The sequence below is a fragment of the Phoca vitulina genome, unplaced genomic scaffold (assembly GCF_004348235.1).
Source record: "Phoca vitulina isolate PV1807 unplaced genomic scaffold, GSC_HSeal_1.0 scaffold20, whole genome shotgun sequence".
NCBI lineage: Eukaryota > Metazoa > Chordata > Mammalia > Carnivora > Phocidae > Phoca > Phoca vitulina.
This window is the reverse complement of record NW_022589723.1, coordinates 18,685,290-18,700,773: the sequence shown is the minus strand read 5'-3', so window position 1 is coordinate 18,700,773 and position 15,484 is coordinate 18,685,290. Positions and strand designations below refer to the sequence as shown.

General features: G+C 36.1%; 1 protein-coding gene across 5 annotated transcripts in view; it reads left to right on the top strand.

Moving 5' to 3' along the window:
* DMXL2 (Dmx like 2) overlaps positions 1–15,484 on the top strand; it is a 147,855-nt gene that overhangs the window by 100,404 nt on the left and 31,967 nt on the right. For all 5 annotated transcript variants that reach the window (XM_032417893.1, XM_032417892.1, XM_032417895.1 and 2 more), the window contains exons 18-22: positions 759–2,435; positions 5,386–5,496; positions 9,833–10,002; positions 13,421–13,518; positions 13,947–14,112. In XM_032417893.1, the coding sequence (XP_032273784.1) occupies positions 759–2,435; positions 5,386–5,496; positions 9,833–10,002; positions 13,421–13,518; positions 13,947–14,112 (2,222 nt within the window). The remainder of the gene's footprint in view (positions 1–758; positions 2,436–5,385; positions 5,497–9,832; positions 10,003–13,420; positions 13,519–13,946; positions 14,113–15,484) is intronic.

Here is a 15,484-nt window from a genome sequence, read left to right as displayed (position 1 = left end):
CTAATATTTAGATGGAAAAGGCTCAGATGTTGAAGTGGCTTTCCCAGCGTTTCAGAGTTATTGATGGACTAGAACTTGAATCCAGGTCTTCTGACCCCAGTCCTAATCACTGTTACTCCTCACGTTATAGTTGACAGTGGATGGGCAGTGTTCGTCTTTGGCAGTCAGGATTAAGTATGAGGATTCTGGTTCAATGTTGAGAGTTCGAATTAACCTTAGTAGAAATGGTGAGATCTAGCAGTCTGTTTAGCTGTCTGAAAACATTTTGTTGGTAGAGGCAGATTTAGGGTTTGGATTATTCAGGGGCTGGATTGGGGGCATTTGAATGGGAAACTGTAGTGATGGCTTAAGCATCTCTGATGAAAGTGAAAACAAGCGGAGACTGAAAGTCCAGCGAGGCATGTAGTGAAGGCCTATATAAATTATAGCAGGTAACAGATTTAGTGATAACAGGTTGACTTGTTTTATTGTGTTTGAGTTTTATTTTAATGGAATATTCACCTCATTTAAACTTAATCACCTAAAAACTAATTAAGTGATTATTATTGCATATTTTCATTTCACCAGTGGGCTGTTCAAGACTTGTATAGATATATTGGCCAATGGATGCTTAGTGTAAAGCACTAGTTAAGGGGGGTTTGCAGAATTATAATGAAGAAGCTTATAGTGGCTTTGTATTTATCACATTGTAGAACTTGATTACTAGCATTTTATTTTGTGGTTCTATTATCATGACTATCTGCTTTTTCTTTTTTAAGGTCATCTGAGTTCTTCTTCAATTTATCCGGTGTGCCTTGCACCTTATTTAGTGGTTACAACTTGTTCTGACAATAAAGTACGCTTCTGGAAGTGTAGTATGGAAGCCAACCTACAATGCAAAAGTGATGAGAGGGAAACTTACCATTGGAGGAGATGGCCCTTGATGAACGATGAAGGAGAAGATAACAGCAGTACAGTGAACATTGTGGGAAGACCAGTTGCTGTTAGCTGTTCCTACACGGGTCGCCTTGCCGTGGCTTACAAACAACCAGTCCACCACAATGGTTTTGTTTCTAAAGAATTTTCCATGCATGTTTGCATCTTTGAATGTGAATCTACAGGAGGATCAGAATGGGTTTTAGAACAAACAATTCATCTTGATGATTTGGTCAAGGTTGGGAGTGTACTTGATTCAAGGGTCAGTGTTGACAGTAATCTGTTTGTGTACAGTAAATCAGATGCACTTTTGAGCAAGGATAGATACCTTATTCCAAATATCAAACATTTAGTACATTTGGACTGGGTATCAAAAGAAGATGGCTCCCACATTCTCACAGTGGGGGTTGGTGCTAATATCTTCATGTACGGGCGGCTTTCGGGAATTGTGACTGAGCAAATCAATAGTAAGGATGGAGTAGCTGTCATTACTTTACCACTAGGTGGTAGTATCAAGCAAGGAGTTAGGTCAAGATGGGTTCTTCTTAGATCTATCGACTTGGTGTCTTCTGTTGATGGTACACCTTCGCTGCCTGTTTCTCTCTCCTGGGTGAGAGATGGGATATTGGTGGTAGGAATGGATTGTGAAATGCACGTGTATGCGCAGTGGAAGCACGCTGTCAAATTTGGAGACATTGAAGCTGATAGTCCTGATGCAGAAGAGACAGCAATACAAGATCATTCTGCCTTTAAATCCAATATGTTGTCAAGAAAAAGTATTGTTGAAGGCACAGCTATTGCTGATGATGTTTTTTGTTCACCAACTGTAGTTCAGGATGGCGGCTTATTTGAGGCCGCACATGTACTTTCCCCTACTCTCCCACAGTATCATCCAACTCAGCTGTTAGAATTGATGGATTTAGGGAAAGTTCGAAGGGCTAAAGCTATTCTCTCTCATTTAGTAAAATGCATTGCAGGTGAAGTTGCAATAGTTAGAGATGCTGATGCTGGAGAAGGGACTAAGCGACATCTTTCCCGAACCATTAGCGTAAGTGGCAGCACGGCGAAGGATACCGTCACCATAGGAAAGGATGGTACTCGAGATTATACTGAAATAGATTCTATTCCTCCGCTGCCACTATATGCACTGCTTGCTGCAGATCAAGACACAACCTACAGAATTTCAGAAGAAAGTACAAAAATACCCCAGAGCTATGAAGATCATACCAAAAGTGAACCAGAAGATCAGTATTCAGAGCTGTTCCAAATCCAGGATATAACAACAGATGATATAGATTTAGAGCCAGAACAGAGGGAAAACAAGTCAAAAGTAATAAATCTTTCTCAGTATGGACCCGCTTACTTTGGCCAAGAACATGCTAGGGTACTTTCAAGTCATCTTATGCACTCAAGTCTACCAGGCCTTACCCGTTTGGAGCAGATGTTCCTGGTAGCTTTGGCTGATACGGTGGCTACCACCAGTACGGAGCTTGATGAAAACAGAGAGAAGACTTACTCAGGTAAACATTCTCCCTAAAATTTACAAAGTTACCATGAATAGAGTCATTTGTATAATGTATATAATGACTCACATATTAAATTGCAGTCTTTCTTTAAACCTTGCAGTGACAAGACCTCTCTAGTAGACAGTTATTGTTACATAATATGATTAATTGTGAAAGAGAAGACAGTTGGGGTAGGCTATGACTTGCGCACATGACTTCATGGATTTGTGATATCTGTGTGCATTCTCACATGAGTTTTTACACTGAAAGCTTTGTGTCATTTTAGATCTATGTAGTCGTGTTTTTTCAAACATATTGACTCCTGTGGCTTATTTTAATTTTTATTTTACTTTTAGTAATAATAGTGGCCCATTTGATAATTTTACTATTGAACTGTGAGGCTCATAGGGACCTCGTGAACTCAACTTGTTCATCTTCCCTTTTCTAGGTATAAATATTTTTTTTTACAATTACCTAATTTTCTCTGAAATGTCTCTTGAGAAACAGGTTTTAATACATTTCACTCTAATGTGTGTCTTGATTAATTTGCTCTGTAACCAGAACATTTTTGGCTGTCTCCTGAAACTAGATCCCACTCTCTTTTATGCAGATAGTTGAAGGTAATGGTGTTGATTATAAATGATGGCATTAGCCAAGGAGACCGAAAATTATTGATCATTCATTCATTCAGTAACATTGTGGAGGAGTGAACAGTTGCTATGTGCCAGGCACTTTATGTACTTTATCATACTTAATTACCACAGCAATCTTCTGGTAGGTAGCTATTATTATACTAAATTTTATAGATGAAGACACTGATCCTTAGGGAGATTAAGTGACATATAAGGTCACACACGTAGTAAATGGCAGAACTGGGGTTCATATGTGGATACATCATTGCCTCCCAGCCTGTACTCTTACTATTTCACAAGACCTCCAAATTTGAGGAAAAAAGACTGTTCTTCAAAGCTACCTGGAATATATCTCTTCACACAGGTTTATCTCCTTATAATATATCCCCAAAGTTTTCTCTTTGTAGATTAAAATAACTAGAGACCTTAGAAGCTTTTGCCTGTGACCTGTTTTCTAAACATGTTAATTAAAACAAATCCTAATGATTATGAGGTGTTGTGTGCAATAGAGCAAGATTCTCCCCAGAATAGTCTTAAGCCTTTGTTGGAAACTTTAGAGTTTTTACTCTAGGATATTAAGAAAATAGATAGGCCACAATCCATGGAAAAAATAGCCTAAACTTTCTGATTCAGAACTGTGTGATTGGCTGGGCAGTATCGAAATGGCTCATCCTGGTCACAGTGCCCTTTCGTGAGGTATCTAAGGCAGGAATTAACGTGTCCATTTCACAGGTGGGAAGCTGAAGCTCAGAGTTTAAGTATGTTGCACATCTCAGTAAATGGATTCTAAGTAAATGAATTCTCCCCAGTGGAATTAAAGGTATTCCTGACTCTCCTTTCTCTTACACCCCATATCCAGTCTTTGGACAATCGCTACCAGTTCTATATTCAGGATCCAGTGATTTCTCACCACTTCTCCTGTTACCACTTTGGTCCAAGTCACTGTCCCCTCTGGCCTGGTTATCGACAAAGTCTCCAAAACTGCTTCATTCTTGTCACCTCAGTCTATTTTCCACACAGGAACCAGCAATTAATCACATTTAATCTCTCCTCTGCTCAGCATACACCAGTGGCTTGCTATCTCACTTTAGAATAGAAGCCAGATCCTTACAGAGGTCCACAAGGCCCCGTGTGATCTGCATTCATTTTCACTCTACTACATTGGCCTCCTTGTGTCCCAGGAAGACGATAGACACAGTCCTGTCTCACGGTCTTTGCACATTTTGTTTCCTCTCTGTGGAATGCTCATTTTCCAAATTTATGCCCAGCTCATTCCCTTACCTCCTCAGGTTTCTGCTGAAACATCATCTTCTTGGAAAGTTCTTCCCTGGCTATACTATATAAAATAGAACACTCTTGCTCCAGTACTCTCTTTCTGTCAAGCCTGCTTTTTATTTCTCTCTGTAGCATTACTTGCCACCAGACACATTGTTTGTTTCTTTGTTGTTTGTTTTTGTCTCCTAAAATGTAAGCACTGTGAGAGGAGAGATTTTGTCTTATTTACCACCAAATCCCCAGCACCTAAACTGTGCTTCACCTGTAATAGATGCTCGATTTGTTGAATAGATAAATGAACGAATGGATGAATGAAGATAGCTAATGGGAAGTAGAGCTGGAACTTGAACTTTGAGAATTTAAAACATTGTATTTTCTTCTAGAAAATATTATTTGATTCAACATTCTTAGTACTTCCTAAGTGGCACTTACTGGTCTGGGTGCTGTTCATACTTTTGTGTTGCTTTTCTTCAACAGTGGCTATAATTTTAATTAAACTCACCACACTTTCATACCTTTGTGCAACTTTTAAATAGGAGTAATATTGTGAAATTAGGTTAAGGGTCAACCTTAGCTTTGTAAAACTAGCCTAGGAAATCAGATTTTAAATCTTTCATAGTACTCTATATCAGTTGAGCTAACCAGACTAGAAAATACTACCTTTTTAATTAATAATAATGATAATAAATAAGTGATTTCATTTTAGATATGTAATTCCTGTCTTTTAAATCTCATCTGACTTCACGTAGGAAATGCTTCTTACAGTTGTACCTAGCTTAATATAGTTAATATATATTTTATTGTATTTCAAGATTTCATTTATTATGAGTAGCTGTAAGTACTGTTATTACCTGTACTAATAGGTAATTATATTTTCCCCAGGCGTTTTTCATTTGGGAGTTTTAGTATTTACAAATACTTTTTGTAAAGATATATATTTTTAATAAAGATATTCAAGTGTTGACAAAGGATACACTCAAACACATATTTTGTGTAAATTGTTATTATTGACTTTAATGCCTATTTCCTAATTTTTTATTGGTTTGTTTGCTTTGCAGGAAGAGACACACTAGACGAGTGTGGTTTGAGATACTTACTAGCTATGCGTTTGCACACGTGCCTTCTGACATCGCTGCCTCCTTTATACCGAGTACAGCTACTTCATCAAGGTATTTAACTCCTTGTTTGAAGCTTTGCACAACTTTTATTTCATATTGTAATGAAATATTTGTATTTATATTTGGATAGAAGAATTAGCTAAGTCATTACATGCATACTTATCATTAGCCTTAAAATCTTCTTGTCAGATGAATGGATAAAGAAGATGTGGTATATATACAATGGAATATTATACAGCCATCAAAGAAATGAAATCTTGCCATTTGCAATGACGTGGATGGAACTGGAGGGTATTATGCTGAGCGAAATAAGTCAATCAGAGAAAGACATGTATCATATGATCTCACTGATATGAGGAATTCTTAATCTCAGGAAACAAACTGAGGGTTGCTGGAGTGGGGGGTGGGGTGGGAGGGATGGGGCGACTGTGTGATAGACACTGGGGAGGGTATGTGCTATGGTGAGCGCTGTGAATTGTGCAAGACTGTTGAATCTCAGATCTGTACCTCTGAAACAAATAATGCAATATATGTTAAGAAAAAAAAAAACAAGAAGAAGATAGCAGGAGGGGAAGAATGAAGGGGGGAAATCGGTGGGGGAGATGAACCATGAGAGATGATGGACTCTGAAAAACAAACTGAGGGTTCTAGAGGGGAGGGGGGGTTGGGGGATGGGTTAGCCTGGTGATGGGTATTGAGGAGGGCACGTTCTGCATGGAGCACTGGGTGTTATGCACAAACAATGAATCATGGAACACTGCATCTAAAAAAAAAAAAAGATCTTCTTGTCACATGGTACCCTCTTACCCTTCTTCTGTGCCTCTTCCAGCTCTATTCTGTGACTTTGGCTCTTCTCTCTCAGTTTCTCAGACTTTACTCACTAAAGTCATAGTAGCTTAGGAGTAAACCTGATATGCCTAAGGCCATAAAAAAGTGGCTCTGGATTTCTTTGATGTCTAATATCTTTTCTTTAAAAATTATGTGAATTTTGCCCTATGTATTATTATTTATGTTTATTTTATAAGCATTGCATTATAAGTCATACACTCACAAGTAAAGCTGATGTTTCGGGACTGTCTACCAGATAGTAATCCAGTAAATTTGCATCCTTGTAGCGTACTGCCACACACCCTGATCTGAGATGTAAGAATTTATGTCAGCCCCCTAATTTACAGATTAAAAAACTGAAACTAGGGGCACCTGGGTAACTCAGTTGGTTAAGCATCTGCCTTTGGCTCAGGTCATGATCCCAGGATCCTGGGATCGAGTCCCGAGTCGGGCTCCCAGCTCTGTGGGGAGCCTGCGTCTCCCTCTGCCTCTCTCTCTCTCCCTCTCTCTTGCTGTCTCTCATGAATAAATAAATAAAATCTTTTAAAAAAAAATAAAAAACTGAAACTATAAAGTGACCTGCCCAAGATATAGGGCTATTTATTAGTAGAGGTTGGAACTAGAATCCCAGCCCAGTGCAGTCTTCATTAGACTATGTTCCTTTTGAAACCAGCATCCTGGACACAGCCCCATAAGTAATGCTTTAGTATTGTAGGAACTAGAATACCAGGCTTTATAATTTGTTGTTCTTACCCATAGCACTTACCCTTTACCCTCATAAATGTTCTTTGATACACAGCTGTCTGATATTCTGTCATGTTTCTAAACTACGTTTCATCTATCCAGTCCTTTATTTTTGAGACAAATTTTGCTGGTTTTCTTTTCTATTTGATCACTGTAATGAATGACCCTATAACTCTGCATATAAATATTCATATATATATATATCTGATTATTTCCTCATGTTACTTTTCCAACAGTGGAATTACTGAATCAGAGAGGGCTTGAAAATTCTTAATTCTTTTTTTTGTTTAAGGTAGTTGTTTGTTTTTATTTTTAATGCTTCAGTCAACACTTTATAGTATTGCCAGGCCGATATTCTAAATCCTGAACATAACTGTATCTTAGTATTTTTTTTATTCAAGTATAATTAACATACACTGTCAGTTTCAGCTGTACAATACAATGAATCATCAGTTCTGTACATTTTTCAGTGTTCATCAAGATAAGAGTGCTCTTAATCCCTGTCCTGTTTTGCCCGTCCACCCACCCACCTCCCCTCTGGCAACCACCAGTTCTCTGTATTTAAGAGTGAAATTTCTTAACTCTTGATAAGTATTGCCCCAGACAGAAACACTGTACTCATTTACATTCCCGGAAGCAGTGTTTGATGATTCCAGAACTTAACCCATTGTCGACACCTGATACTATCATTTTAAACAATCTGTGCTATTTGATTAGGTTTAAAAAAATGGTATCTAGAGGTTCTTTTACATTTTAGTTTTAAATGATAGTCACATGGTACTGAATCACTTAATGACAGTTGTGGAATTGAAAATTCCATTTTCCCTTTGATACAGTTAAAACACTGCACATAAGAAGTGACTGCTATTATAGGTGAAGATCTTAGGAACAGTTTTCAGGGAAAAAGCTTAGTAGTTAGTATACAGATAGAAAGGCTAAGAAGAACAGAGAAAAACTGCAAAGAATAGCCTGCTATTGGTAGGCAAAAAATAAATAAATAACTACCTGTTGGTGCCCCTGTTCTTTTTATTTCTTAATACCTTTTTTGTTTTTTTTGGTATTAAGATATGGAGAGGTCACCTTAAACTCTGTAGTTATGATTTTTTAATCTGTAAAATAGGAGGCTGATATAAATCCTTGTATCTCAAATCAGGGTGTGTGGCAGTACGCTACAAGTATGCACATCTACTGGATCACTATCTGGCAGATATTCCCGAAACATCCGCTTTACTTGTGAGTGTGTGACTTATAATGCAATGCTTATACTGAAATAAACAGAAATAGTTAGGGTATTCACTGCTCTTTTAATTTTGCCTTCTGGACCTAATTCCCCTGACATCCCTGTGTTTTTTGTTTCCACTTAATCATACCAAAAATTTAATTAATCACATTTCATTTAAGGGTATAAAATGTAATATATTTTACATTATTCTTTGTATTATAAATTTGCTATTAGCAAAGGTATACTGTGTGCATTGCTATGTAATAGCAACTTCTAAAGCAAAGTGTCAGTTATTTGTTGTAGTGTTTATTTCTCAAATCAGGCAAAGATTTAAAAATCTGCCTTTTAGGTTCTGAAAAACTACAAATTGGTGTTATTAAATTTTTGACCATTTTCCTGTAAATTTATGGCGTCAGTCAAGGCTTGTTGCATTGATTTTTTGTGTGTGTGCTGTGATTTCAAGCACAGTTGTATATAAATGTTAGCAATGGGAAATTTAAAAGACTTAAGATTATTATTAAAAATGGTCATAATAGTTTTTTCTTTTTATACTTTTTAAAGGAAATATTGTGAAGCAGTAATGATTAGAAAAGTTTTAAACTATATTGGAAGTCTATATAGTAGTTGTCAATGAAAAAATTATACTTAGTAACATTGATGGTTTTCTAGCATTGAGAAGCCTGGGCTGTAATGTGACTATCATTGACTTCAGACATGAGCTCCAAAATGGGTCCTTACAGATGGCTACTTTCACCAGTCTGGCTTCTTTTCTAGGCTGCTCTGGGAATTCTTCCTGGCTTCCCACTATCTGTCATCAGTTTGTGTGCGTCATTTCCCTCGTGTTTCTTCTTCACCTGCTCTAAGTGGAATAAAGTGTTTTCAGTAGTTAAACTGTTGATAAACTCCCTTGTACTCCCAAGTCTGATGGTGTTGCCTCTAAATACAGCCTAGATCCCTGTCAGTCTTCTGTCAGGACAAAAAGAGTTTGCCATATACCATCAGTATTAGGCAGCTTTAAGCTACTTTTAACCAGGGTGCAGAAGGCAGAGGAATGTATCTCCTGACTGTTGTTATTCCCTGCAACTGTCTCGAAGGTGAGACCTTACTGTGAAATGATATTTAGCTCCTTGGCCAGAGGGATGAATGGGGCAGTTTTCAGTATTCAGTGCTAAAGGATATGGTCTGCAAGCAAGTGGCTTGCTGTGAAAAAACACCCAAGGACACAGACCAAGATATTTTGACTTGACCAAAGCTTTCACTGTTGATAAGTTTGGTGTGTGTACGTATAAATGACTCGATGTTCAAATATCTTTCCAGTGATTAAGTTTTAGTGTCCTTATTTTTGCAGAGAAAAAAAGCAAATACTTTGGAAAAAAGATAGAGATTTTTGGCTTTATGTATTCTGCCATTGCTCTTATATTTAAAAGTTTATAGTGTAAAATCCCGAATGATGAAAGACGTCCTTTTACCCTGTTTTTTCTGCTTGAAAGTTCTTTCCAGAATGAATGAATAATTACATGAATATGTGAAAAATTATTTTTGGTCTTTTTTTGACATAGTTCTGAAGGTTATTATTTTGTATTTCTAATTTAGGTGTGTCTACCTGCCATTTTGCCTGGGCTTTTCATTCTGAGGCTGAAGAAGAACTGATTAATATGATTCCGGCAATTCAGAGAGGGGACCCTCAGTGGTCTGAGTTAAGAGCTATGGGAATAGGTTGGTGGGTCAGGAATATTAACACTCTTCGAAGATGCATTGAAAAGGTAATTTTACTTCATTGGATGCTTAAGTTAAAAAAAATCTTAAAGATATTATTTAAAAGATCTTATCTTCCAGAAAATCTATAGTGGGGAATTAGTTTTTACATCTTGAGATCTTGAGAATTTCTTAAATAAAAATTTTTGGAGATTCCAAAAACTTGATCTTTATAAAATGTTTTTGTAGTATATCAATTGCCTTTTGCATATATACTGACTTTATAATATTTATGGAATTGCTTATTTTCTGCTCTCAGTTGAGGTGTGTCATAGTTTGAGAAAATTCAAAATCTTTTTTTTAATAACTGGAAGTTTGTCATGGATATGAAAAGTACAGCACAGGGAATATAGTCAGTAAGATTGTAATAACACTGTATCGTGACAGATGGTGACAGCACTTACTATGGTGAGCATTGCGTAATGTATAGTATTGTCAAATCACTGTTATACACCCAAAACTATTTTAACATTGTATGTCAACTATACTTCAATAACAATATTTACAAAAGAAAACACAAAAATCTAAATTAGAAAGCAAGCTTAAGTTCTTATCAGGTATGTACATTATAGATATAAAAGTTCTTTTTATATAAAGGATTCTCTGTATGGCTAGGTTAATAAATAGCAAACTTCCTTTGCACACTTAAAATACCATTCAATAAAAGGTTTTGATTTTTGTGCACTTGAAGAATGTATCTGTGGCAGCAAATTAAACACACTATAAAATTTTTTAAGACAGGCTTTTGGAATCTGTTTTCTGGTAGGTTCCCTTAAGAAAAAAATTTGTTCAATAGTTTGTTACTGGAAGCTGAAAGTTCTTTCAGTGTTGCAGAAACAAACCATTATTGAGCACGTGCTGTGTGCCCGGTTGGTGCTCGTTGCTTTTCATAAATTATTGCATATAATCATCTTATTGGGGGCACCTGGGTGGCTCAATCGGTTAAGCATCTGCTTTCGGCTCAGGTCATGATCCCAGGGTCCTGGGATCGAGCCCCGCATCAGGCTCCCTGCTCAGCGGGGAGCCTGCTTCTCCCTCTGCCTGCCTCTCACCCTGCTTGTGCTCTCTTTCTCTCTCTGTCAAATAAATAAGTAAAACCTTTGGAAAAAAAAATCATCCTATCAGCCCTGCATTACCATCTCCATTTCTACCTGATGGACTAGGGCTAGAGAGGTTAGGTAACCCGCCCAAGCTCCAAGTTAAGTGTTAGACTGAGTCTCTGCCCTTTCTACTCTACTGGGGTTAGAAAGGTGGAATTCTCATTTATTGTTTACTTGTAGGAGCTCATTGAAATTCCCACAAGTACAATTAATGATACTACATTTGTGAAGTATAGATTTATTTCTCCCAAGAGGAATTCATTCCTCTACAGTAGTAGTAATCAAATTTTAGTGACGGAAGAATCACCAGGCAAACTTATTTAAAATGTATATCCCCCAGGCCCATTTTCATTTGGTAGGTTGAGGGTGGTTAGGGATGCGCCATCTTCATCTCAGTTAGTATCCTGAGATTCTTGTGTTCATCGTGGCCCTCAGATCAGTTTGAAATGGAAACACAGAAATGTTATTTTCCTGTACATGTAAAGTTGCCAATAAGATAATCAGTGTTTCTCTCCTCAAAATAGGCGCAAATGTAAGAAGGAATTTATTCTCACACCAACCAAGTAATGTAGTTTCTGGTGTATAGGGAAAGTTAATTGTTATAGCATGTAAATAACACAGTATCTACATTAAATTTTTATATTCTAAAACAATGGAAAAAAGAGGACATATATTCTCTGAAATGTTTCAGATGTTGTCTACAAAGATCTCTTTAATTTCTTGTCAACAATCGGTTTTGTCATATAATTATTTCTGATATTTACATATGATTTATTTCCACAAGAAATGTATCTCTTAAAATTGCATCAAAGGGGTATGTGAATTTTTTGCCTTGAGATGTATAAGCTAAAAATGAATAAAAATTTCTCTAAAAATTATTAAACATCAAAATACTAAGTTAAATGATTGAAGTCAGAGAAAATACTAAAAAGGGAGAAGAAAAATAAATAAGTATTGAGAATACAACATTTTCGTGATGCAATTTCTGCCTCTCCCATGCCTTGGTAGTTTCTTGCTTCACCATCAGTCAATGTGAGCTAATAAAACGTCTGTTGTTTTTTATTGTTATCTCTCTCAACTTAGTGATTTGCAGAACTTACCTAAGTGTCTCTGAAAAATTAAGATGCGGTCTGTATAGTAATTGTGTTCAAAATAATATAATTATGTACAATAATGTTACTGGCTTAATTTTTAAACTTAATCCTGAGTTGATTAGTTCTGCATGAATTCAGCAACTTTGGCTGTAAGCTCCGAGGAGATTATCAGTCATGTGCTCATTAAGACTCTTTGTCATGGAATTTCTAAGAACTGAAATTTATAAGCTCTTGAAAATAATGGAGATTCAACCTTCTGTATTTGAATTACATGCCAGAAAGAGGGTGTCTGTCAGTCCTTTAGAATTGTCAAAATTTGACTGGAAAAATACCAAAAAAGAATGTTTTTTTTTTTAAAAGTATTTTTAAAAAACACCAGAGCACTTAGTTTTGTCTGTAGTAAATGTGTGTATATACAATTGATATTTATTCACAGATGTCTGTATCAGTATGAGTTGAGAGAGCTTTAAATTGTGTAATCACATCGACTATGGAAGTTAGCATTTTAGCTTTTACAAAACATTAAGAAATGTAACATTTGGGGCGCCTGGATGGTTCAGTCGTTAAGCGTCTGCCTTCGGCTCAGGTCATGATCCCAGGGTCCTGGGATCAAGCCCCGCATCAGGCTCCCTACTCTGCAGGAAGCCTGCTTCTCCCTCTTCCACTACCCCTGCTTGTGTTCCCTCTCTCACTGTGTCTCTCTCTGTCAAATAAATAAATAAAATCTTAAAAAAAAAGAAATGTAACATGTAATTTTCAAGAAAAAGGTCACATCTATTGAATATTCTGCCGCCTTTTTTGTTTTGTATGGGCGACAGTTTTATTACTACCTGGGTTCTAATACCTTTTCCACCCCTTACTGTGTGACATTAGGCAGTTCACTTAACCTCTCTGTGTCTCTGTTGCTGCCTATGTAAAATGGGAATAATCCTCATGGATTGTGGATGTAATAAGATAAATAAAAGGCACTTAGACTGGTGCCTAGTACACGGAAGTAATCAGTAAAATTGCTAGTTGCTATTATTATTTTTATTATAATTACTGGAGTACAAATGGTTGTCTCTCAGAGCATATATTATAAGCTACTGGAGATTGTGGAATAGAGCCAACTTTTCTCATCTCCATGGTTACCATCAGCCATGTAAGAGCAGGGAAGCATTAATTGTTGGTTAATTGGTTGTAATTCTTTTATCAAATAGTTAATTTAATAGAATATTTTATTTACCATTTAGGTTGCCAAAGCATCTTTTCAGAGGAACAATGATGCCTTGGATTCTGCATTATTCTACCTTTCAATGAAGAAGAAAGCAGTAGTGTGGGGTCTGTTTAGGTAAATTGCCTCAACAATGAACGTGAATTCAGCGGAATGAAGATTGTACTGCAAATCTTCTGATGCTAATGCTTTTGAAAGCACTTAGATATCTGAGTGTGATCAGATCAGCTTACTTTTTTGTATCTTCGTTCCTTTATCTGCAAAAAATGGGTATAATATTGGTTCAACTTAACCTAAAGGGTGGGATGTTGTTAAAAAAAAAAGCTGATAAAAGCACTTTGAAAAGTAAACAATGTGTCCTGTTTATGTATATACAGGGACTTTGAGCTTTCCTTATTAGAAGTGAAGAGAAGCTTGATAACAGATACCTATCACTGAAGTTACTATTTCAGATGGATGTTTGAGGTTATTTTCACATATTCTGCAAAGAGTTCACAATATTTTAGATTTCCCTTAACCACTGATACTTGTGTTCTGGTTCCCAGGTCACAGCATGATGAAAAGATGACAACATTTTTCAGCCACAACTTTAATGAAGATAGATGGCGTAAAGCCGCTTTGAAAAATGCTTTCTCTTTACTTGGAAAACAACGCTTTGAACAATCTGCTGCTTTTTTCCTGTTAGCTGGTTCATTGAAAGATGCCATAGAGGTACAAGAAAATATGCTGTGAGATACTTGTAGGAGATTGAAAACCTGAAAATGTAGAGTAGACTGTAATTTTCTTTTTTTTTTTCAGTTTGTAATACTGAAATTTATTTTATTACTTGCATTATAAATTAAATTTTTTTAAATCAGAAAACTTGTGTGCAGTAAATTAGGTTACAGATTTGTAAAGTTCATTACAACATAATTCTACATACTGAATTGCCTTTTTTTTATTATATTCAGTTAGACTGTAATTTTCTGTCCTATGTCTCTGTCCTAAGGACAGAGAATAACTACAGAGGTCACTGAACTTAAATAGTGGTGTGGTGATAAACGAAAGTATAAATCAATTCAGGTGTGAAACCAAAACTTTTCTATAGGGAATATTGCATTTTAAGTATATATGTATCAAAAAATGGCAAAAAATGGCTTATGAGTATTTTCTTTTTAGCCATCTTATGATTCTGAACTATTTGAAGTGTGTATAGGTCACAACCTCCTTCTCTGGAGTAGACAGCTGCTTTAAGTTCTTTTTTTCTAAATGAAATTCATAGATAAGGAACTGAAATTGCTATTTGTTTGTTTTGTAATATAGTTGTCTTAGGTATTGGAAATGAATGAAGAGGTAAAACTTTGCATTTTTTGATATATACGCCTGGCAGCTGATTAAGAGAGAAATTATGGGGACACCTGGGTGGCTAAGTCGGTTGAGCGTCCAACTCTTGATTTAGGTTCAGGTCATGATCTCAGGTCCTGAGATGGAGCCCTGCATTAGGCTCCATGCTCAACAGAGAGTTGGCTTGAGATTCTCTCTCTCCTTCTCCCTCTGACACCCCCACCCCGGCTTGCTTGTTCTCTCTCATAAATAAATAAATCTTTAAAAAAAGAGAGAAATTATGAATGTTACTGTTTATGAGATCTTCCTCCTCGATACTTACTGTCATTATGAACAATCCAAACCAGTGAAGGAATAATAGAAATAATTGGAAATAATACATTTTAGGAGAAATAGGAAATACCCAACAAAAAGAAATTCTCTACATTTAGAATTAGTCATATTTTCAAAATTATCTCTGGTGTATGATTTTTTAAAATAACAAATATTTATGATTTTGAAATGGGAAGTTTAACCTAGAAGATAATCAGGAGAAGAAGAAAAATGTTGATTGAGAGAGGCTTTTATTGCGTGAATGACGTCAAATTCTCTATATGAGTAATTACATTAGAATATAAACTTACAGAGAGTAGAAATAGAATATGTGGCTTTATTTCATATGTTGTTATTTAATTAGAAGGTTCTTTTAAAATAGTAATAGTTATGTTTATGTGGAAATGTATTTGGGAATTAAAAGGAACTGCTGATATATACAAATTCA